Source organism: Salvelinus sp. IW2-2015, unplaced genomic scaffold, assembly GCF_002910315.2.
Source record: "Salvelinus sp. IW2-2015 unplaced genomic scaffold, ASM291031v2 Un_scaffold319, whole genome shotgun sequence".
In the NCBI taxonomy this organism is placed as follows: domain Eukaryota; kingdom Metazoa; phylum Chordata; class Actinopteri; order Salmoniformes; family Salmonidae; genus Salvelinus; species Salvelinus sp. IW2-2015.
In genome coordinates this window covers 565,516-591,723 of record NW_019942538.1, presented here as the reverse complement: position 1 = coordinate 591,723, position 26,208 = coordinate 565,516, and the positions used below count along the sequence as shown (strand labels likewise).

At 44.1% G+C, this 26,208-nt stretch overlaps 1 protein-coding gene across 1 annotated transcript in view; it reads left to right on the top strand.

Moving 5' to 3' along the window:
* Positions 1 to 26,208, top strand: part of LOC112068237 (protein tyrosine phosphatase receptor type U) — a 276,274-nt gene that overhangs the window by 100,522 nt on the left and 149,544 nt on the right. Inside the window, exons 3-6 of the mRNA XM_070438079.1 lie at positions 5,117 to 5,198; positions 9,387 to 9,502; positions 14,124 to 14,298; positions 24,076 to 24,369. Of these exons, the coding sequence (XP_070294180.1) occupies positions 5,117 to 5,198; positions 9,387 to 9,502; positions 14,124 to 14,298; positions 24,076 to 24,369 (667 nt within the window). The remainder of the gene's footprint in view (positions 1 to 5,116; positions 5,199 to 9,386; positions 9,503 to 14,123; positions 14,299 to 24,075; positions 24,370 to 26,208) is intronic.

The window sequence follows — 26,208 nt, the reverse complement described above, 5'->3', positions numbered from 1 at the left end:
TGTAGGTGACCAAATACTTATTTTCCACCATAATTTGCAAATAAATTCATAAAAAATCCTACGATGTGATTTTCTGGATTTTTTTGTCTCATTTTGTCTGTCATAGTTGAAGTGTACCTATGATGAAAATTACAGGCCTCTCTCATCTTTTTAAGTGGGAGAACTTGCACAATTGGTGGCTGACTAAATACTTTTTTGCCCCACTGTATATATATATATATATATATATATATATTTTTTACTCTACTTTATTTAGTAAATATTTTTATAAAGTCTAATTTCTTAAAACTGCATTGTTGGTTAAGGGCTTGTGAGTAAGCATTTCACAGTTCGGTCTACACCTGTTGCATTAACATTTGATTTGATTTGTTTCTTGTCTGATCTGGGATATGTTTCGATTTCCCAGCTCTCTTTATTTGTAAACTTATACAGTGCTCTCTTGTAAATTTGTTTTATCTCAATTTGACTCCCTGTTTAAGTACTTGCACATTACAATAGAGTGACCCGGGCATTTTGACAAACAATAAGTCAGGGCTGCACTTCGATCATATGTGTGGGCAGGCTGCCCTCGATGCTGGGAAAACAAACCTCGCTGCCGTGTCTAATAACTGTCTCACTATTACTGGGGGCGGTGATTTGATATTGATTGGATTTCACTGGCGCCCACAGACCTCCACCTTATTCTACCACAGGATGGGTACGGAAGCCACCTGTCCCCAGAGCCACATGACCCTTTCATTGCTCTATTATCTGCTGTTATATCTTTAGAGCTGCCTGTGTCTAGAATGCTGAATGGGGCCCTGTGTCAGGCAGCACATTGTGCCCTCCCGATAAAGCCATTATTTCACCAAGACCTCAGGGGCTTGTAGAGAACTATGGAACGTATCCATCTATTCCTCTTTTCCTCTCTCTTCAATTAAAATTGCTTTATTGACATGATGACACAATATACATATTGTAAATGAAGTGATTCATGACAATAATACTAATAATCAGGATTATCAACAGGACAATCAGAAACAACAATAATTAAGTGTAAAAATAACCATACATTTGACAATAACAATGGCATAGAGGACAGATTGGCTGGGCTCTCAGACACTGATCATCTTAATTGGGGCGGCGGGTAGCCTAGTGGTTAGAGCGTTGGGCCAGAAAAGGAAAGGTTGCTGGATCGAATCCCAGAGCTGACAAGGTAAAAATCTGTTGTTCTGCCCCTGAACAAGGCACCCCCGGTAGGCTGTCATTAACTGATTTGCCTAGTTAAAAAATAATAATAATCAAATCTTATGACAGGCAGCAATTTTGTGCACTGCCAACCCACAGCCCTCTGCTTCCTCCCCCAACAGGATGGGTATCCTATTCTCATCAGAGATGTCTTTGGAACCTTGAATAATGGTTTCAAATTTGGGGAAATTACACTTTCATTGTTTTATATTTGTAACTTTTTGTCGTGAAATTCCAGGTTTAGCTGTGTCTACCCTTTTTCAACCGCAAGGCTGTGCTCACTGAGCCTGTACTTTGTCAAGGCTTTTCTAAGGTTTTGATCAGTAACCATGGTCAAGTAGTTTGCCATGGTGTACTGTCAATTTAGGGTCAGATAGCTTGGCATTTTGCTTTGTGATTGTGTTTCCCAATAGGTAATGTAGTTTTGTTTTGACTGTGTTATCATTTTTGTGTATTCTGATTGATTGGATATTCTGGTCCTGTGGTGTTTGTAGAACAGGTCTGTGAACTCATCAGCCGGATAAGGTGACTCTTTTCTTTGCTCAGCAGGGCTTGGTAAATGTAATTTTTATTATTAGTGGATATTGGCCTAATTCTCCCCTGCGTGCGTTGTTTGCAGCTTTACTCTGGACATCTGAGCAATCTTACAGAACTCTGCATGCAGGGTTTCAATGGGGTGTTTTTCCCGTTGAGTTAAATCTTCTTTTGCAAGTGGGACCCCACACCTCGCTGCAATAATGTGCAGTTGGTTCAATGACAGATTCAATTAATTTGAGACAAATTTTCAAAGGTGTTTCAATTTGAATTTGTTTTTTAATGTCGTAGAATGCCCTGCGTGCTTTCTTAGTTAATTGACTGCCTCATTCACTGTATGTGTCCAGTTGAGCTTATTTTTAAACCTAAGTTATTGTAGTGTGTACAGTACTCTATATACACTGCTCAAAAAAATAAAGGGAACACTTAAACAACACAATGTAACTCCAAGTCAATCACACTTCTGTGAAATCAAACTGTCCACTTAGGAAGCAACACTGATTGACAATAAATTTCACATGCTGTTGTGCAAATGGAATAGACAACAGGTGGAAATTATAGGCAATTAGCAAGACACCCCCAATAAAGGAGTGGTTCTGCAGGTGGTGACCACAGACCACTTCTCAGTTCCTATGCTTCCTGGCTGATGTTTTGGTCTTTTGAATGCTGGCGGTGCTTTCACTCTAGTGGTAGCATGAGAGTCTACAACCCACACAAGTGGCTCAGGTAGTGCAGCTCATCCAGGATGGCACATCAATGCGAGCTGTGGCAAGAAGGTTTGCTGTGTCTGTCAGCGTAGTGTCCAGAGCATGGAGGCGCTACCAGGAGACAGGCCAGTACATCAGGAGACGTGGAGGAGGCCGTAGGAGGGCAACAACCCAGCAGCAGGACCGCTACCGCCGCCTGCCAGAGCCCTGCAAAATGACCTCCAGCAGGCCACAAATGTGCATGTGTCTACTCAAACGGTCAGAAACAGACTCCATGAGGGTGGTATGAGGGCCCGACGTCCACAGGTGGGGGTTGTGCTTACAGCCCAACACCTTGCAGGACGTTTGGCATTTGCCAGAGAACACCAAGATTGGCAAATTCGCCACTGGCGCCCTGTGATCTTCACAGATGAAAGCTGGTTCACACTGAGCACGTGACAGACGTGACAGAGTCTGGAGACGCCGTGGAGAACGTTCTGCTGCCTGCAACATCCTCCAGCATGACCGGTTTGGCAGTGGGTCAGTCATGGTGTGGGGTGGCATTTCTTTGGGGGGCCGCACAGCCCTCCATGTGCTCGCCAGAGGTAGCCTGACTGCCATTAGGTATCGAGATGAGATCCTCAGACCCCTTGTGAGAACATATGCTGGTGCGGTTGGCCCTGGGTTCCTCCTAATGCAAGACAATGCTAGACCTCATGTGGCTGGAGTGTGGCAGCAGTTCCTGCAAGAGGAAGGCATTAATGCTATGGACCGCCCGTTCCCCAGACCTGAATCCAATTGAGCACATTTGGGACATCATGTCTCGCTCCATCCACCAACGCCACGTTGCACCACAGACTGTCCAGGAGTTGGCGGATGCTTTAGTCCAGGTCTGGGAGGAGATCCCTCAGGAGACCATCCGCCACCTCARCAGGAGCATGCCCAGGCGTTGTAGGGAGGTCATACAGGCACGTGGAGGCCACACACACTACTGAGCCTCATTTTGACTTGTTTTAAGGACATTACATCAAAGTTGGATCAGCCTGTAGTGTGGTTTTCCACTTTAATTTTGAGTGTGACTCCAAATCCAGACCTCCATGGGTTGATACATTTGATTTACATTGATAATTTTTGTGTGATTTTGTTGTCAGCACATTCAACTATGTAAAGAAAAAAGTATTCAATAAGAATATTTCATTCATTCAGATCTAGGATGTGTTATTTTAGTGTTCCCTTTATTCTTTTGAGCAGTGTATTTTGTACCAATTGAGAACTTTGGTCTAATTCCCTGTGATCTGGATCTTCTCTAGAAAATCATTATTTTGAGGTTTACTGCTAGGGTTCAGATCTGGCAGTATTGCTCTAGCAGGTCCAGGCTCTGCTGTTGGGTCCCGTGTGCTGTGGGTGACAACAGGCACAGGTCATCTGCGAAGAATCACCTTTTAGAGTCCAGGTGCTGGGGATTTTTCTAGAATAGTGGTCAATTCATTGATGTAAATATTGAAAAGTGCCAGGCTGAGATTTGCAACCATGGCAAAGGCCCCACCCCTGGTTAAAGAATTCTGTACTTTTCTTGCCAATTATCATGCCGCAGGTATTGCCAGTATTGATTTAATTATGTCATATGTTTTACCCCCTATACCACTTTCAATAACTTTGTAGAACAGTCCTTTATGCCAAATAAAATCAAATGCTTTTTGGAAACCTAAATGTTGGACTTATTTTCGTGGACAAGTTTATCTATCAGGGTGGACAGGGTGTAAATATGATCAATCGTGCAATGTTTTGTTATAATTCCAAATTGGATTTTACTCAAGACATTGTGCTTATTAAGGACGTTTAAAGTCTTACATGTTAAGGACACCTGCTCTTTCCATGACATAGATTGAACAGGTGAATCTAGGTGAAAGCTGTGATCCCTTGTTGATGTCACTTGTTATGAAAGACAGGTTAAGAGAAGGATTTTTAAGCGTTTAGACAATTGAGACATGGATTGTGTATGTGTGCCATTCAGAGTGTGAATAAGCAAGAAATTCTTAAGTGCCTTTGAACGGGGTATGGTAGAAGGTTCCAGGCGCACCGGTTTGTGTCAAGAACTGCAACGCTGCTGGGTTTTTCACACTCAACAGTTTCCTGTGTGTATCAAGAATGGTCCACTACTCAAAGGACATCCAGCCAACTTGACACAACTGTGGGAAGCATTGGAGTCAACATGGGCCGGCATCCCTGTGGAACGCTTTCGACACCTTGTAGAGTCCATGCCCTGACTAATTGAGGCTGTTCTGAAGGAGAGGGGGAGGGGTGGGGGGTGCAACTTCAATTTTAGGAAGGCGTTCCTAATGTTTTGAATACTCAGTGTATAGTACTACAGAAAACCAGGTTACTGTTTATACAAATACCTCTGTAATTGTTAGGGTCAAATTTGTATCCATTCTTAAAGATTTAGGTCCTCTCTTTTTCCCTACCCTATCTTATGGGTCAGTAACTGTGCAATGAATTGTGTAGAGCTTTGTGATAATAAGTAAGATCTCTGCCTCAGGAGGAGGACAGTTTGATTTGATGCAAATGCCTCAATTGTATAAAGGATAACAGCAATCAAAGATTTTATCTTGTTTCAAGATTTATCACTCCAAGCTATCTCACTTTTTAGTTTTTATTCTACTTCCCAGGTCCTGATCGAAGCAACTGTTTCCAGGGAGCGGCGAGGCTACATCGCCATGGATGACATCATGCTCCTGACCTATCCCTGTTGTGAGTACCATCACCGATGTAAAAGAGGAGGGAGGTGGTTGGGGTTTAAGGAGCAGTATAACATAGAAAATGTAGAGACATCTATATACCGTATAGAGAGTGAAATGTAGAGAGTTAGTTCCATATGATAAAGAGGAGGAGAACGCTAATGGAAGCTTGACCTTTTCATTGGTTGATTGCAATAGGGGTCCAGGTTTGATGTGAATGACATTTTCCCAAAACACTCTTCAGCTCCAGCCATTCCCCTGTGATTTAGTCTCAAGACCACTCATAATGTGCCCAAATGACTCAAGGTTAGAGATGGGAAAATAGAAACCTCTTTCTGATTTATCCCACCAAGTAAATGAACCCTCTAAGTATGCCGAACATAGTTATAAACAGCCCTTTACCTCTTCTCTCCTCTGTATTTTATACTGTATTATATAAAGTGATTATTGTATTGTTGTGTTTGTATTTTTTTTTTTTTTATGTAGCGCTCATCTGTGAAAGAGACCTTGCTCTCAGCATATCTACCTCTCAAAATAAATGTTAAATAAGATATTATCCATTAGTTGCCAGTTTTTAGGTACATTTTCTAGAATGAAATGGCAAAATGTGTCTTTTGCGAAAGCTGTTCCTCTAGGAGGAGACCTGTGGTGGTTTTGTCACTAGGTGGTTTCCCACTGCTGTTATACAGTGGTTAAGGCTGTCTGTGTGTACACTGTGTACCTGGGATAACACAGGCTTAGTGTGCTATCAATCCTATAGGAGTAGAAAAGTCATGGGAAAAGCGGTAACGACAGTGGCTAACACTACGTGAGCTTAAACCCTGGACAAAGCTTTCTCCCTCCCTGTGACATGTTTGCCCTCCGACATACTGCTGATCAAAAGTGATCTGCCAGCTCACTAATTTGGAATTCGGTTTCACACCTTTAGTCCAGTTACAGTTGAAGTTGGAAGTTTACATACACCTTAGCCAAATACATTTAAACTCAGTTTTCCACAATTCCTGACATTTAATCAGAGTAAAAAATGCCCTGTCTTATGTCAGTTAGGATCACCACTTCATTTTAAGAATGTGAAATGTCAGAATAATAGTAGAGAGAATGATTTATTTCAGCTTTTATTTCTTTCATCACATTCCCAGTGGGTTAGAAGTTTACATACACTCAATTAGTATTTGGTAGCATTGCCTTTAAATTGTTGAACTTGGGACAAACGGTTCGGGTAGCCTTCCACAAGCTTCCCACAATAAGTTGGGTGAATTTTAGCCCATTGCTCCTGACAGAGCTGGTGTAACTGAGTCAGGTTTGTAGGCCTCCATGCTCGCACACGCTTTTTCAGTTCTGCCCACAAATTTTCTATAGGATTGAGGTCAGGGCTTTGTCATGGCCACTCCAATAATTAAGCCATTTTGCCACAACTTTGGAAGTGTGCTTGGGGTCATTGTCCATTTGGAAGACCCATTTGTGACCAAGCTTTAACTTCCTGACTGATGTCTTGAGATGTTGCTTCAATATAGCCACATCATTTTACTTCCTCATGATGCCATTTATTTTGTGAAGTGCACCAGGCCCTCCTGCAGAAAATAACCCCCACAAGATGATGCTGCCACCCCCGTGCTTCACGGTTAGAATGGTGTTCTTCGGCTTGCAAGCCTCCCCCTTTTTCCTCCAAACATAACGATGGTCATTATGGCCAAACAGTTCTATTTTTGTTTTATCAGACCAGAAGATATTTCTCCACAAAGTACGATCTTTGTCCCCATGTGCAGTTGCAAACCGTAGTCTGGCATTTTTATGGAGGTTTTGGAGCAGTGGCTTCTTCCTTGCTGAGCAGCCTTTCAGGTTATGTTGATATACTTTACATGTTGCGTTTATATTTTTGTTCAGTATAGACACCACATGCCATGGAGACCGGCAGGGATTTCAATCAGAGATGCTGACTGTGTCCCTGCCTAGCCACCCAGTGGTTCCCTGCGTTTCCCATGGAGAGCAGATGGTATTTCTCACACACACCCCCCCCCCCCAGTGCTACCATTAAATAATTTAGACTGTCATCAGGACCTGCGCACAGTACTGTCTATGGTGGCACACGGCCAGCCTGCACCATTTGTCACAAGGAAAGGAGACAAATACGAAGAGAAAAAAAAAGAAGAAAAGCTACCAAGCTCCTTCCTTCTTGCAAATTCTAGTTGGAACTGCTAAGCATGCATGACATTTCTCTTGTCGTCTCCAAAGTCCTAGTCTTTGACTCTGAAACCAGTGTTGCAGTCATATTAAATATTTATCATGGTAAAGAGTCCCCGGGATGTTATCTGACACATTTATACTACCAAGTTTTGTAGTCAACAGAAGGACCTGTTTTTTTTATCACATTCGTTTTTGTGTTTGTTCATGCTGGCTCATAGCTACGATGAATTATGAATTGACCTTAGACGGGGGACTCGTCCATGGGAAACATGACCACCTGTGGACTACAAACACAAGAGGCATCCCCGCCTCTCCCCCCCCTGCCTATTGACACAAAGTAGATCAACAAATTCTCTCTCTCTCCCAGAAAGCAACAGTGTAATGAAACACTGAACAATGAAGAGCAGGAATTGAAACATTCGCCTCCCTCTTTTTGATTTCACTACTACTCCACCACGACAGTAACGTATCCTGTCTAGGTTGGGTTGTCCTCCGTTTTGTGGTGATGCGAGCCTGTGCTGGAGGCTCTAACCCAGTGGTTAGGCTCTGCGGGAAGTCTGCCTCATAGAGCTGTGGAGGAGCAGGAGAGCTCCAGTGTTAATCACAGTGTAGCCGGGTGGGATTGCTGCTGAGGAACCCACACTCTCACTGCGGAGCTCGATGCATCAAGCTGGGTTCTTATTAGAAGAGTACTGCTCTTCCATCAGCAACAATGTTCTTGAGCCTGATTTCGGGAATTGTCTGGGGATCTGGTTAAAGGATGTTCACCTAACTTGCGTTGATGCCTGTGTTATGACCTATCACCACGGTGAAAGGTTGTCGAGAGTAGTAGCCGCCAGCAATTCATTTCTAAGTTGTGTATCGGATGACTTCTCTTTGTGGGTTGATTGTAGGACAATAAAGGGAGAGAACAAGCGATATGTCAGTATGTCAGTGAGTCCTTCTCCAACCAGCTGTGAGGTCCTTCATGGGTGACAATTAGTCTCTGGTTCTTATCTAATTAAACATGAACGTTTGAATTACGTTGTCGTATAATGTGAAAAGCTGCCGATGGTGACATTTCATACACATCTCACACTGGCAATGAAGCTGGAACAAAGTCCGATTGATGATCATTTACTGCAGCGCTTTAGAAATCACGAAATGTAGTATTTCATTTAACTAGGCAAGTCAGTTAAGAACAAATTCTTATTTTACAATGACAGCCAACCCCGGCCAAACGCTCCCCTAACCCGGACAACGCTGGGGCAATTTTGCGCCACCCTATGGGACTCCTAATCACGGTCAGTTGTGATACAGTCCGGGATAGAACCAGGGTCTGTAGTGACGCCTCTTGCACTGTGTCACGTTCCTGACCTGTTTTCTGTTGTTTTGTATGTGTGTGATGGTCAGGGCGTGAGTTTTGGGTGGGCAGTCTATGTTTGCTGTTTCTATGTTGGTTTTGGGTTGCCTGGTATGGCTCTTAATTAGAGGCAGGTGTTTTGCGTTTTCCTCTAATTGAGAGTCATATTAAGGTAGGTTGTTCTCACTGTTTGTTTGTGGGTGATTGTCGCTGTGTCTGTGTTTGTTGCACCACACGGTACTGTCTCGTCTCGTCTCGTTCATTCGGTCGTTCCTGTTCATGTGTTCTTCGTTTCATGTAAGTTCGTAGTTTAGGTCTGTCTAGTTCGTTTTGTTATTTTGTATATTTAGTCAAGTGTATTTCGTGTCTGTCTTCGTCTTACAATAAAGTCATTATGTATTCATCACCCGCTGCGCCTTGGTCTACTCACTCACCGAAGGAGAGCCGTTACACACTGAGATGCAGTGCCTTAGACCGCTGCGCCACTCGGGAGCCCTAGTATAGCTGCATAACCCTGAAATTGGAGGACATGGGCGTTTTGCCACACATAACTTCGTAACATATATTTTAAATAAAAGCATTTATTTTGTTGGTCTGGCTGGCTGACATTGTGATTGGCTGTCTGTCACGGCACAGCAGTCATTTGATCTCTGCTCTCTCGCTCTGTTCCAACAGATAAGGCGCCCCACTTCTCCCGGCTGGGAGATGAGGAGGTCAACGCTGGGCAGAATGCCACCTTCCAGTGTGTGGCATCGGGCCGGGCATCGGAAGCTGAGAAGTTCCTACTGGAGGTCAGTGGGGATTTAGGGACACACCTGTAGTATTTATTTTCTTTCAAATACTTTTGAGAGTTTGATTGAGTCTGTCTGGAGTGCCAGGTGGGTTTGCACTTTTGGGTTCATTTTCAGCTATTCAATTGGTTCCTTTGAGCCAGGCAAGCTCAATCAAGCACAGCTGAAGTATTTCAAAGAAACCAAATACTATTTGAATGCAGGTCTCTTTGAGAATACCAGCACTTTTGAGTTCTACTTTAAGTGTATTTGTAGTCACGCCATTGAAGAGGGAAACTTGAAACGATGGGTCAGTGTCTTTGAATTATAAACATGCTTGTGTTAGTATTCAAATTCAGCAGAGCATTGGGGAGAGTTTTAATGCTACGCTCCAGCCTTGAAGACTCTCCAGCCCAGCACCTTTGAAAATCCAGTTTGCTCATGAAATCACAGTGCTCTGCTTTCTTCACAGCCTTCTTCCTTTATCCAAATAGAGGGCGCTGTTTTTAATACCCTTCTTTCCCACGTGTATGCTTTATTCATGCAAATTCCATCCCTCTGAAGGTCAGGAAGGCCACTGCAGTGTATGTCTGATTGAATAACATTCATTGGTTTTAAAAACATTACGTATGAAGGCCTGATGGAAGGTTTCAAAGAGCATTGTGATAGTCTTTTGTTTTCCAGGCTGTGTCTCTCACAGCAACTACCAGGCAGCCACACATCCACGATGCTTACCGCCACCACAGTATGTGTTAATTACACCATGCAAGCCTCGAGGCGCAATGCACAACACCGTCTTCAACTTCGAGACCTCAAAGTAGCGGAGGCGTCCCTGTCCCTCCTTCAACGTTACAAAACCCTCTAACATCCGAGTGAGAATGATATCAAACAAACCATTTTGTCACATCACAAGGACAAGGACAGACGCCTCCAGTAGGGAGCTGTCATAACGGCACGAACATTCGCACCAATAACAAAAGTCCTCAAGGCTCTTCGATGCCTGCCTTCCCCAAACAGCATGAGGAGATACATGACTGGGTGTCACGGCTGCCATTTTAGATGAGGTTGCTTCCCCTCCCTGTTGTCTTGTTGTTTTCATTTGATTGTTGCATCTGCTGCGTGTACCAGCTGCGACCCAGTCTCACCATGCCAACTCCTGCCAGACTAAACAGATAATTTGGTCGTTTTCTCAGTAATTCGCTCCAGCCTGATAGTTTACATAATCCGTCTCAGGCTTATTTGATTAACCTGATTTCCCTAATATCCTTTTGTGGAGGGAGAAAAAACTAAATAGATAAAAGAAGTAAGCCAAGGGCAGTAGACACTGAAGTCTATGATTGAGGGTTTGGTTTGTTTTTGGTATGACCACCAGACCAGACTGGTTGACACTGCTTGACCCTAATCAGAGTTTGGGTGTTTGGGTGTTTACTTGTGACAGTTGGGGCTTGTGTGGTCTGTGGCTTTCGAGAGCTTACAAACATACAGACAAGTCCACTGTGGCTTTGGACAGCACAACGACTTACACACATCCAGTCATCCCAAGCAAACAGAGAAGGGGCCTAGCTCATCCCACTTGCTTCCCGGAGGACCCCGGGCCTACGTCTTCTCTGAGACTGATTCTGTTTACTCACCAGTTGTTTTTCAATGAAAAAGAAAGGGAGAGAAGAATGTGTTGATAGGCAAGCCTGCTATTTCCCACACTGAAAAAGGCCTTGGCCTAAACGTTAGACTAATGTTAGGCTCAAGGTGGCCGGTGGTTGAGACTATAGGCTTGAAGGACACTTGTGGTTATAATGGAATAGAACAATGTGAGAAATGCCTTGGCAGGGTTCAGTGGGGTACCTCCTTTCATTCAACAACATCTCTACTGCAGCTTTCTTTCCCAGCACCAGTACTCTCTTTTGTTTTTGTTATTTTCTCTCCTGCGCTCTCTCTCTACCTTTGTCATGCCCACTCCTTCTCCGTGGTATATTCTGGCTTTGAAGAGCACTGGTGTCAGAGTAATTGTCTCTGTTTCGTTTCCCTTTGCTCTGTACCAAAACATGAAAGCTTACCCCCTGCTATTCATCTGCAAGACTACACATTAGAGTGACTACATGGTGAAACATTAAGCCCACCAGGCATGCACTTTTAGCTACTCATGTGGATTTAAATGTATTGGCTCCATAGTGTTTTGCAGAACTGTGTGAGTGCTGGGTGGTGATAACACCCTATATTGCTATAGTATGGACACAAAAGAGGACTGACTACCGGCACCTGCGCTGAATTAACTAATGGCCCTCATAACCAACATTGCTCTCATAATCATTATTATCTTGACAAGATTTCATTTGTTTGTATTAAAGGATACCTGATTGTAATTGTACATGTTTAAATCAGAGGGATGTCCCCTGCCATTCAAATTTAAATTTTATGCTGCTGGACAATCATCCTTTTTAATCACTCAACTCAAATGGCCTGGATAGCAATAATTGAAACATATTTAGTTATTATGTTGTTAGCTGAGTGTCATGGGTCCACCAAGGGAACAATAATCTTACTATGCAGACTGCCTAAAATATGGCACTCCATTTAGCTGGTTTAAGAAGATGGAGCATACACAAATATTGTGGATGTTGTTTCAAAGCCTAACACTACGAAATGGACAGTGCTTTTAAGGTGATGATTAATTCAAAACACCCATACGAATATTAGAACTTATTGTGCAGCATTCCACAGCAATGTTGACGGCAATCATGTTGATGCCAATGTTTCCCACAGTTGTGTCAAGTTGGCTGGATGTCCTTTGGGTGGTGGACTATTCTTGATACGCACAGGAAACTATTGAGCTTGAAAGCCCAGCAGCATTGCCGTTCTTGACACAAACCGGTGCGCCTGGCACCTACTACCATACCCAAAGGCACTTAAATCTTTTGTCTTGCACGTTCATTCACCCTCTGAATAGCACACATACACAATCCATGTCTCAATTGTCTCAAGGCTTAAAAATCTTTCTTTAACCTGTCTCCTCCCCTTCATCTATACTGATTTGAATTGGATTTAACAGGTGACATCTATAAGGGATCATATATTTCACCTGGATTCACCTGGTCAGTATATGTCATGGAACGATCAAGGTTTTATACACTTCGTGTATGAGCCCAATCCCCCCCCCCGGCCCCCAAAAAGCCTGAATTAAAATAATGATTGCGCCATTATACAATACATAGCCTAATAGCCAACTGCATATTACGCACGGCAGAAAGGTATCTCTATTTGAGTGCAAGTGCTCTACTATACTACCGGAGTAGTAACTTACCCGGCATGATTGCAAAAAGAACTGTGGCAAAGTGCCTCCATTCTCTATTTGAGTGCATACGGATGACATGTATTTTTACTCCTGGCCCTGTTCCTGCCTCTTTGATAATGAGCCATTTTAAATTGAAACAAATGTTTGTGTGTTCACACTCTCCACAGCCAATGTGAGTAAGACCTTTAAACAGGTCAACATTCACAAGGCCGCTGGGCGCCAGACGGATTAGCAGGATGTGTTAGCCAAGACAAGATTAAATTGAGAATAGTCTGATGGGTGAAAATAAAAAAAATATGATCACTTGAGAGAACAGCGTGCACAATAGGCAAGGAACAGATCACAATAGCCTATAGTCGCATCATACACTGTATGTTTTGATTTCTAAGACATTGTAAGGTTTGTATCATTCGCAACTAAAGTTGCCAAATAAGTCTAGCGTATAGAACCTGGTTCAAATGATCACTTTTACGCTCAATATAGCCACTTCATATGCGCACTCGCTCCGGAATGGGAATTATATCCTTCTTACTAGAAAATCATATCATATAAAATAATGAAACAGGACTATTTTGTCTCCTAAATGAACTAGCCTACTGCCTATGGCATGGTGCAAAAATATATTTTCTTCATATCATAATGTTTCTTTAGAGCTGCCTAAAATTAATGGATTTATTGTGATAGTGTATATTTAATGGATTTATTAGGCTTTTTAAAATGTAGACGTTCCAAAGGCGCACATCAGTGGCTTGTATGCTGCTTGTATGCGTAGAGGCCTTGAGATGCAGTTATTTACATGAAAATAACTGGCTGACAAAATGTTATGACTGCTACAGCACTACCCTTGCACTGCAAAGGCCGCGGCTTTTGTGGAGCAATAGGAAACGATGGTTCGTGGGAGGCAGTTGTTAATGTGTTCAGAGGGTCCCTGGTAAAAGCCCAGGTTGAGGGACGGAAGCAATACTCTTACATTGGATCACTCAGTTGGGCTCTGCACAGCTGCTGGGGTTGCTGTGGAGAAGGTTGTCAAAGGGGGGTGAGTGTAACCGGTGTGAAATGGCTAGTCAGTTAGCGGTGCGTGCTAGTAGTGTTTCAATTGGTGACATCACTCGCTCTGAGACCTTGAAGTAGTTGTTTCCTTTGCTCTGCAAAGGCTGTGGCTTTTGTGGAGCGATATGTAACGATGCTTCATGGGAAGCAATTGTTGATGTGATTCAAGCCCAGGTTGGGGCAAGCCGGGAAATGGCAGTAATACTGTTACATTTGCAGCTGTGTGTCTGTGTGCAAGAATGTGTTTGTGAGTGTGCTTGTTTATATCTGACCCATTCTGTTTTCTCTGTCCCCTCTCTCCAGAGGCACAGTGGGGACGTGATATCTACAGCCTTGGTCAAGCACCTGAGTCACCGGCGCTTTGTGGCATCATTCCAGGTGGACAGTGTACAGCGCAACGACCAGGACCTGTACCGATGTGTCACCCAGTCCGCCAGGGGCTCTGGGGTCTCCAACTTCGCTGAGCTCATCGTCAAAGGTAAGTACGCTCGCCATCAGTCATTGGGGGCGAGGCTAGGATCTCACCATATCCTGTACTGTAGGTCTATGAACAAAGGGTGAACTGAATAAAACTGATTTAGTTATGTTACTTTGTGTTAGCAAAAGTAGTAAATGTTGTAAATGAACATTTACATAATCTGTCATCAATGTACACATCCCACACACTTGTCAGCTGTGGCATAATTAAATCAACACATTGAAGTGCTTGATTGATATTATCATATAGACCAGGTATTCCCAAACTGGGGAATGTGCAATGTGGTCGGGGGTACGCCAAATAAAAATGTGATTCACATAGAATTATAATAATTTTGTTGTTGTAAATATCTTCACATTTTAAAACAGTCCATTTATATTTTCCAACGGGCTATACATTTTGATGAGTTTTTTCTCTCGCCTGAGTAGCCTCGTTTCACTGCCAAAAATAAAATGAAACCATCTAGTGTTCAGCGAAGTAACAACACAATGTCAAATACAGGTAGCCCAGTCAAATAAGTAACATCCAATCACATTAACCGTTACTCTCTCGCGGGAATTCCATTAACAGGCCAAATGTAGCTGCTGCTCATTCCATTTGCTAAAAAAAACGGGTAAATGGTTAAAAAAGTAAGGTCTGCGTCCATAGAGACACATACCAGCAGTACTACACCTGCACCTGTCGACGACACAAGTTGTTCTGCTTCCATGAGCACATCCAATGCTAGCATCAGTAATTCTACATTTATTGTTTGCCCAGCTAGCATGGACACTGACATTTGTGAATCTGATGCAGCCGAAGAGCTACTGCCCCCTAACCCGGGAAAGCATCAAACAACAGACCGGGACGTTGGACCATCGAAGAGGTGTAAATATGATGAGAACTACATTGATTTGGTGTTCACTTATATTGGGAGTAGTGCCTTTCCTCAGCCACAGTGTGTTATATGTGCAAAAGTATTATCTCACAACTCGATTAAACTCTTGCGCAGACATTTAGAAACAAAACATGCCAATTAGAAAAATAAGCCACAGGAGTTTTTTGAGTGAGAATTAAGACGACTTTCGAGTAGTAAGACATGTAAAAAGCAACAGATACCATTAATTAGAAGGGGCTAGAAGTGTCTTATGTGGTGAGCTACTGAGTGGCTAGGACAGGCAAGCCCCATGCTATTGTGGAGGACTTAATTCTTCTTGCTGCCGTGGATATGGCTGGGACAATGCTGTGGGAAAAGGCCAAGAAAACTATACAGACAATGCCTTCATCAAACAACACTGTTTCACGACACTCATCAGTGACATGGTAGCCAGTGAATTTTATGCGTTACAGCTGGATGAGTCAACAGACGTGGCAGGCCTGGCACAGCTCCTGACAAATGTCCGTTGCGTTTATGGGGGTTCAATTAAGGAAGATATCCTCTTCTGCAAACCAGGACAACAGGAGAGGCTATTTTTAAAGTACTGGACAGCTTTGTGACATCAACTGGACTTTGGTGGTCAAGAGGTGTTGGTATCTGTACTGTTGGCACAAAAGCCATGACAGGGAGACATAGTGGAGTGGTAACGCGTGTGCAAGCAGTTGCCCCCTAGTGGAGTGGTAACGCGTGTGCAAGCAGTTGCCCCCGATGCCACTTGGGTACACTGCAGTATCAACTGAGAGGCTCTTGCTGCAAAGGGAATGCCTGATAGCTATAAAGACGTTTTAAACACCACAGTGAAAATGGTTAACTTTGTTAAAGCAACGTGAAGATGGCACCGGAGGGTAGGGCTGCTGTCTTATCGGTTCTTAACCACCCATGCTATTTATTTTTATTTTTCATAACATAACTTCATAACTTGTTTTGTACATAATGTTGCTGCTACCGTCTCTTATGACCAAAAAGAGCTGCTGGACATCTCAACTCAGATTTTTCACCTCAAATTGGACGAGCAGTTTTTCTTCAATGAGTCGGACGGGAGGGATATACTACGGACACCCGACCAGGCCCAGATCCCTGTGATTCGCTGGAAAGGGAAATGTAGGTTTCGTGGAAAGAGATCAGGATGCCTTGTGAGGATGAGGCGACAAGTGGCTAATCTGCCCTTGCCTTCCATTCTGCTAGCTAACGTTCAATCGCTGGAAAATAAATGGGACGAACTGAAAGCACGTATATCCTACCAACGGGTCATAAAAAATTGTAATATCTTATATTTCACCGAGTCGTGGCTGAACGACGACATTAAGAACATACAGCTGGCAGGTTACACACTCTATCGGCAGGACAGAACAGCAGCCTCTGGTAAGACACCAGGCGGGGGCCTATGCATATTTGTAAACAATAGCTGCTGCACGATATCTAAGGAAGTCTCAGGGTTTTGCTCGCCGGAGGTAGAGCACTATCTACCTAGATAGTTTTCATCAGTGTTTTTCGTAGCTGTCTACATACCACCACAGACAGATGCTGGCACTAAAATCACACACAATGAGCTGTATTCTGTCATAAGCAAACAGGAAAATGCTCATCCACAGGCGGTGCTCCTATTGGCCGGGGACTTTAATGCAGGGAAACTTAAATCCATTTTACCTAATTTCTATCAGCATGTTAAATGTGCAACCAGAGGGGAAAAAATGCAACACCACCTTTACTTCACACACAGAGATGCGTACAAAGCTCTCCCTCGCCCTCAATTTGGCAAATCTGACCATAACTCTATCCTCCTGATTCCTGCTTACAAGCAAAAATTAAAGCAAGAAGCACCAGTGACTCGGTCTTTTAAAAAGTGATCAGATGAAGCAGATGCTAAGCTACAAAACTGTTTTGCAAGCACAGACTGGAATATGTTCCGGGATTCTTCCGATGGCATTGAGGAGTACACCACATCAGTCACTGGCTTTATCAATAAGTGCATCGAGGAAGTCGTCACCCACAGTGACTGTACATACATACTCCAACCAGAAGCCATGGATTACAGGCAACATTCACACTGAGATGTGTACCCCGAGCGCTGCGCTGACCAACTGGCAAATGTCTTCACTGACATTTTCAACCTCTCCCTGTCTGAGTCTGTAATACCAACATTTTTCAAGAACACTAAGGTAACCTACATAAATGACTACCGGCCCTTAGCACTCACGTCTGTAGCCATGAAATGCTTTGAAAGGCTGGTCATGGCTCACATCAACACCATTATCCCAGAAACACTAGACCCACCTAATTTGCATACCGCACCAACAGATCCACAGATGATGCATTCTCTATTGCACTCCACACTGCCCTTTCCCACCTGGACAAAAGGAGCACCTATGTGAGAATGCTATTCATTGACTACAGCTCAGTGTTCAACACCATAGTGCCCTCAAAGCTCATCACTAAGCTAAGGACCCTGGGACTAAACAACTCCCTCTGCAACTGGATCCTGGACTTCCTGACGGGCCGCCCCCAGGTGGTAAAGGTAGGTAACAACACATACACACGCTGATCCTCAACAGGGGTGCCCCTCAGGGGTGCGTGCTCAGTTCCATCCTGTACTCCCTGGTTCACTCATGACTGCACGGCCAGGCATGACTCCAACACCATCATTAAGCTTGCTGATGGCAAAACAGTAATAGGCCTGATCACCGACAACGATGAGACAGCCTATTGGGAGGAGGCCAGAGACCTGACCGTGTGGTGCAAGGACAACAACCTCTCCCTTAACGTGATGAAGACTAAGGAGATGATTGTGGACTACAGGAAAAGGAGGACCGAGCACGCCTCTGTTCTCATCGACGGGACTGTAGTGGAGCAGGTTGAGAGCTTCAAGTTCCTTGGCGTCCACATCACCAACAAACGAACATGGTCCAAGCAATCCAAGACAGTCGTGAAGAGGGCACGACAAAACCTATTCTCCCTCAGGAGACTGAAAAGATTTGGCATGGGTCCTCAGATCCTCAAAAGGTTTTACAGCTGCACCATCGAGAGCATCCTGACTGGTTGATTCACTGCTGGTATTGCAACTGCTCGGCCTCGGACCGCAAGGCACTACAGATGGTAGTGCGTACGGCCCAGTACATCATCGGGGCCAAGCTTCCTGCCATCCAGGACCTCTATACCAGGCGGTGTCAGAGGAAGGCCCATAAAATTGTCAAAGACTCCAGCCACCCTAGTCATAGACTGTTTTCTCTGCTACCGCACGGCAAGCGGTACCAGAGCACCAAGTCTAGGTCCAAGAGGCTTCTAAACAGCTATTACCTCCAAGCCATAAGACTCCTGAACAGCTAATCAAATGGCTACCCAGACTATTTGCATTGCCCCCCCTTTTTACATTGCTACTACTCTCTGTTATTACCAATGCATAGCCACTTTAATAACTCTACCTACATTTACATAATTACCTTAATTACCTCGACACCGGTGCACCCCGCATATTGACTCTGTACCGGTACCCCCCTGTATATAGCCCCACTATTGTTATTTACTACTGATCTTTAATGATTTGTTATTCTTATCTCTTACGCTTTTCTTAAACTGCATTCTTGGTTAAGGTCTTGTAAGTAAGCATTTCACTGTAAGGTCTGTTGTATTCGGCGCATGTGACAAATACAATTTGATTTGATTTGATTTTCAACCTGTTTATTTTCTGCACTATACAATGATATGGGCAGCAACCATGTTACGCTATTACAACATACAGAAGTACGCTGGTTATCAAGGGGCAAAGTATTGACACATTTTTTTGAAGAGACGAGCTTAAAGTTTTCTTTACTGACCATAATTTTCACTTGTCTGACCGCTTGCATGATGACGAGTTTCTCACACGACTGGCCTATATGGGTGATGTTTTTTCTCGCTGAATCTAGGATGACAGTGACTCTCCGCAACTATATTCAATGTGCGGGACATAATTGAGGCTATGATGAATAAGTTGGAGCTCTTCTCTGTCTCTGCATTAACAAGGACAACACACAGGTCTTTCCATCATTGTATGAGTTTTGTGTGCAAATGAACTCAAGCTTACGGACAATGGAAAATGTGATATAGCGAGTGAGTTGGGTGCGCTATTACGCAGGTACTTTACCGAAACGGATGACACAAACAACTGGATTCGTTATCCCTTTCATGCCCTGCCTCCAGTCCACTTACCGATATCTTAACAAGAGAGCCTCATCGAAATTGCAACTGTCGGTTCTGAGAAGATTGAATTTAATCAGAAGCCACTGCCAGATTTCTGGATTGGGCTGCGCACAGCGTGTCTTGCCTTGGCAAATCGCGCTGTTAAGACACTGATGCCCTTTGCAACCACGCACCTATGTGAGAGTGGATTCCCTGCCCTCACTAGCATGAAAACTAAATACAGGCACAGACTGTGTGTGGAAAATGATTTAAGACTGAAACTCTCTCCAATATAACCCAACATTGCAAAGTTGTTTGCTTCCTTTCAAGCACACCCTTCTCATTAACCTGTGGTGAGTTATTCACCATTTTTAATGAACAAATAAGGTTTTATATGTAAGATAGTAAAAAAAATTGCAAAATGATTGACTTTTTATTATATTATTATTTGTACCCTGGTCCTATAAGAGTTCTTTGTCACTTCCCACGAGCCGGTAGGTGACAAAAACTCACACTCATTCTTATGTTTAATAAATGTATCGTATAGTGTGTGTGCCAGGCTTACAGTGATGGCAAAAAACAACATTTGAGAGTGCACTGACCCTGGTGCTAGAGGGGGTAAGCAGCTGGAGGTTGAATGTTTGAAAGGGTACGGGACCATACAAAGTTTGGGAACCACTGATATAGACTATGATGCATGCGCTATCGTAAGCAATGCACATCCTTCAAATACAATAATTGTAACGCCAAATATGTATATGGACACTATAAATAAAAACAAAATATGTTTTATTGTCACATACAATAAAACAGTTAAGTGCCTTGCTCAAGGACACATCGACAGACTTTTTACCATAAGTATTCGAACCAGCAACCATTTGGTTACTGCCCCAACCACTAAATACCTGCTGCCTATAGCACTCCATTCAATTAATAAATATGTCTGTGTTAATATCTTGGGACTGTCACCAAGGGGTGAATCATGTGTTTGTTTTAATTGACTGTGTTTTGAATCTTAATGTGTATTTCATGGAAAGGGAAAGGGGGATGCCTGCCTTCAACTGAAATGTGTCTTCCTCATTTAACTCAACCCCTCTGAATCAGCAGGTCTGGGACAGGTAGCACGTCCGGTGAACAGGTCAGGGTTCCATAGCCGCAGGCAGAACAGTTGAAACTGGAGCAGCAGCACAGCCAGGTGGACTGGGGACACCAAGGAGTCATCAGGCTAGGTAGTCCTGAGGCATGGTCCCCCGAGAGAGAGAAAGAAAGAAAGAAAGAAAGAGAGAGAGAGAGAAAAAGAAAGAGAAAAAGAGAGAAAGAGAGAGATAATTAGAGAGAGCATACTTAAATTCACACAGGACACCGGATAAGACAGAAGAAATACTCCAGATATAACAGACTGACTTTAGCCCCCCGACACATAAACTACTGCAGCATAAATACTGGGGGCTGAGACAGGAGGGGTCGGGAGACACTGTGGCCCCATCCGACGATACCCCCGGACAGGGCCAAACAGGCAGGATATAACCCCACCCACTTTGCCAAAGCACAGCCCCCACACCACTAGAGGGATACCTTCAACCACCAACTTACCATCCTGAGACAAGGCCGACTATAGCCCACAAAGATCTCCGCCACGGCACAACCCAAGGGGGCGCCAACCCGGACAGGAAGATCACGTCAGTGACTCAAACCACTCAAGTGATGCACCCCTCCTAGGGACGGCATGGAAGAGCAACAGTAAGCCAGTGACTCAGCCCCTGTAATAGGGTCAGAGGCAGAGAATCCCAGTGGAGAGAGGGGAACCGGCCAGGCAGAGACAGCAAGGACGGTTCGTTGCTCCAGTGCCATTCCGTTCACCTTCACACTCCTGGGCCAGACTACACTCAACCATAGAACCTACTGAAGAGATGAGTCTTCTACAAAGACTTAAAGGTTGAGACCGAGTCTGCGTCTCTCACATGGGAAGGCAGACCATTCCATAAAAATGGAGCTCTATAGAAGAAAGCCCTGCCTCCAGCTGTTTGCTTAGAAATTCTAGGGACAATAAGGAGGCCTGCGTCTTGTGACCGTAGTGTACGTGTAGGTATGTACGGCAGGACCAAATCGGAAAGATAGGTAGGAGCAAGCCCATGTAATGCTATGTAGGATAGCAGTAAAACCTTGAAATCAGCCCTTGCCTTAACAGGAAGCCAGTGTAGAGAGGCTAGCACTGGAGTAATATAATCACATTTTTTGGTTCTAGTCAAGATTCTAGCAGCCGTCTTTAGCTGCCTTGTTCAGGGGCAGAACGACAGGATTTTACATTGTCAGCTCGGGGATTCGATCCAGCAACCTTTCGGTTACTGGCCCAACACTCTAACCACTAGGCTAACTGCCACCATGTGTTTATTGTCTATATTTATGTTTGCCTGATGTACTGTATGTGCTTGTTTTTGTATTGTGCAGGGCTCATTTGTAAAAGTGACTTTAGTCTCAATATGACTTCCCTGTTGAAATAAAGGTAAATAATAATAATACTGTTCCAGGCTGATCAGTAGAGCAGTGTTGGAGAGCTGATCTATTGGACTCCAATGTTGATCCAATATCTCTGCCCCTTCATATCATGCTCTGCAGATGGCCCAACCTCAGTCCCATTACTCACTCTAACCCTAGAGCCTGACACTGCTCTGACAGCTCTTTGATGACACGGCTCAATAGGAGGGTTTGATGCCACGCCAGGCCACAATCCCTAAACCAAAGGAATGAGATGGAGAGGGAAATAAGGACATGGAGAAGTCCTATTGGAGAAGTCCTATTCTTCTCGTCTCCTCTAGTGCTTTGTATCCTTTGCATCAGCACTTCTTGAAACAGGCCTTGAAAGAAGGGAGAGGTGGTAGAGGGAGGGAAAGAGGAGAGAGAGAGTAAGAAAAAAGAGAGGAGGGGGAGAGAGAATAAGTAACGGGGGGTTTGTGAAGTAGCACCAATCTAATCAATTGATAGTAGCACGGATTACGTTGAGTTTAGTGATACGGACCGTTTGGTGGATGACAGCACAGCCCCTAGCCAGACCAGCACAGAGCTCACACGGTGTCTGCCAGTAAGCAACAGCCTCAATCAATTCACAGACAGAGGGCCATACAATCTCCAAGTAATGTGCTCAGCTCCATAGAAAACTGTACAAAGAATTCTCAGCTCTAGAATTGTTAGTAGCATTATAGTAGTGACATGGTTGTTGCCGAAGCTTTTTTAAATTCAGAATATGTGGGTTATTTTTGGCATGGTGTGTTCTGTCCTGACTCCTGAGAACTGATGCATAGCCGTTCTGCAACAGGGCCATAACTCATACTCTGTGTTGTATTTCACAGGGACTGCAGTGCGTGCCCCTTAACAAGGCTTTTATAAACAGCCCTCCCCCACTGCCCCCGCTAACGAGAGGGTAATCAGCCTTTTAATTAGCTTGATCAACTAATTTCAGATCCCACAAGTGCTCCCCATTTGGCCCATAGATTGCATGCACAAAGTAATCATGTAAATTGCAAAGAGGCCCATGGAGGACAGTGTTCAGTCCCTGCAAAGTAGAACACATTTTGTGGTGTTTCACCCCTGAGGTTTTTTAGGCTAAGATTTATCATATCAGTTGTCATGTTTCGATGAAAAAATCATTTTCAGGGATCTCGAAAAAATAATAATAATTGAGCAAATACATAAGTAAATAAAAAGCTATATTAACAAACCTCCAGCTGATACATTCAGCTGGGTTTGTGTTCCTAAATACAAAATGGTGCTGAAAACAGAAATGCAACATTAATGAATAATGCCACTTATAGAATCCTTGGGAAAGTACAGTACGGGAGTATTGTTGATGTGAAATGAGGTGAAATTACATCAATATATAGTGTCTCCCTGTGCTTCCAGAGGCTTGTGAGGCTTGCATGATTGCCTGCAGTGTGTACGTGCTCCATGGAAGTGTCCATGGGATGAGGCAGGAATAGAGACGAGAGCCCTCTGAGAGGACAGTCATAATAGACACCGGCACCTCTGCCAGAATCAGGGATTAGTCACAGCCACAGATCTAACTCTGATCTTTCTGTCGCTCTTAGTCCTAATTTTTCTGCATTCCCTTCTTCCCCTCACACAGTCACATTTCTGTGTAATTGCTCAGTGGCTCCGAGAGTCTGCTGTAAGTGACATTTGGACGGTGGCCTCTGAAATTAATCCTGCTTTGGCAACTTGCCCTCGAAATGATGTTGGGTGTCTTCTTTCATCATGGTGACTTCCTCTGTGAAGCTCTTGCATTAATTATGGTGCCATCGGGAGGCACACATCGCTCAATTAAGAGAGCTTGTGTTCTGAGATCATACACATTCCTCAGACCATATGTACAGCAGTTTTTTTTTCACTCACGGTTATCTGCTATGTTCATGTATGGCTCGTTAATGCGCTATTAATAGGTGTGTCCAATCTGCTATTTGAACCCTTGATCTGTGGGGGGCTCAAACAAACCTGAAGGTTGTAGATGGAGTGAAAGTATGAAAAGCTGATAAGCATGCTGTAATAAGACTGATTTGCAATAGTACATAGTACTTTTAAGGACAGTGGAATGCAGTTCAACCGCTTCTGACCAAGATAGTCCTCAAATGTCACATGAATACAGCTACAGTGTATAGAAGCAAAAATAACATTTAAATAACCTCACAGCCTCCTACCCTGTCTTCTTCCTACAGTTCCCCCCTCCCCTATCGCGCCCCCACAGCTGCTGCGAGCGGGCTCCACATATCTGATCATCCAGCTCAACACCAACTCCATCCTGGGAGATGGCCCTATCATCAGGAAGGAGATTGAGTACCGGGCTAGCCAATCACCTTGGTCCGAGGTCCATGGGGTCAACATGGTCACCTACAAGCTGTGGCACCTGGACCCAGACACGGAGTATCACATAAGTGTGTTGCTGACCCGGCCCGGGGAGGGCGGCACCGGACCACCCGGACCACCCCTCATCAGCAGGACTAAGTGTGCAGGTGAGGGTCTGGGCGGTGTGACAAGGTCTAGATATTCTTGTACAGTATGTGACATTGTCATAGTTGTCAGTGTTTGGTAACACAGACTATTTTGGTAATACATGTTATTAACCACTTGCAAATCCTTAAATGATTTGCAATTTTTATTGTAAGATCATTCTAGTTTTCTTGGTCTGACTGATATGTTTCTAGTCTTGATAAATAGAGGGAAGTGTATCATTCTACAAGCAGTTTGCTTCGTCTGTGGATTTTACCTACGAAACCTCAGAAACGCTCATATTTTTGGTCATTTTAGAGAGGATATTTCCTCAGACTTTATTTAATCTCAGAGTAATTGCTTCATTATATAATTGAATTTGAAAAGTGGAATGGCAGACCATCGACTGTGGTGATAATGTGGCCAAATTGTATTCCAGACTGAAACCCTTCTGTGAGATTGAGAGGTGGTCTTTGTAAAAATATTTTTTTTGCTGGAAGAAAACAACTAACACACACACACACACACACACACACGCACACGCACACGCACACGCACACGCACACACATGCACACACACACTCAACCACAAAATCCATGCCTATTTCCTGTGGCCATTTGTCCCATGTCTTCCACAGTCATCAGTCTTTAATATGCCCAGCGATCTCTTCCCACCACAAACCATCTCTCACCCCCCCTCCCTGTTCCACCAACCACAGCCTCCATGTCCTGTCTGATGACACATTAAGCACACTCCCTTTTCCCAATAGCCGCAGACACCACCCATTCATCAGTAAAATAGAGAGCCCAGAGCCAGCTCTCGCTCAAAAACACAGGGGGAAAAAATGAGATGAAGTAGAGAAAGGATACACAAGGAAAAAAATTATAATATTTTGAAAGAGATAGACAGGGAAAGAGGAGAGGGAATTTTATAGTTGTGAAGTGAGAGAGGATGCACACACTGTTCTAATGTAAATGTATTGTATCCTGTCTGTCATGTTCTTTTCCTCCAGATCATTTTCATACCAATGGTGACTCCAAATACCTGTCTCAGATATCAAAGCCTGACTTCTTGCCCTGTAATTTCCCCAGCTGTTGTTTTCACAACACAAGGTTTAGGTTGTTGTGTCTACTTGTTTGTTCTGTTGGTGGCCTGATCCTGATTCCCACACCTTCGCATACTCCTCTCCATCACCTCGTTCACCCTCCAGGAGTCTCTAATCACCACCTGGACACCCTTGAGTTCCACTGACCCAACCCCCAGACCATCTGGTCCAGAACCCACACTGACCCCACACTTCATCATTGCATTATGATCCTCCTCACCTTTGTTGGGCTGCTTAGGTCTAAGCATGAGGAAATATATGGTCATGTCAGAGTGGGGATCTCTGGGAGTGTGCTAGTTACCAGAGTGAACAGACGGGATGCTTGGACCCTCTTCGTGTTCTTATGACGAAAGTTAATTTATTCTCCAAAAAACAGTGTTGCCATGGACTGGGTATATTCTGCTTGTTCCGTGGGAACAACGCCTCTCTTCCTGGCTTGCTCTGACCTATATAGTGGAGCCCGGGCGTCCTCCTGTGAGTGCTGTAAAACTAATGGCCGTGAATGTGAACATGGTCTCCGCCCGCCTCTGATGGCCAGCCAGGTGTGCTTGATGAGCCATCACTGTGATTATCAGCAGGGCTGCATTATCGTAGCTCAAAGCCCCTCAAGTAAATCACAGAGGAGACAAGTTATTTCCAACCTCTTTAATAGGCTTCCACCTGCTTCTGGGTCACTGAGCCTTCTGGAGAGCCCCCTGCCACCAAACCTCTCTGCTGAGCGAGGGGCTTCATACCGGTGCCTGACTAAAATTAGGA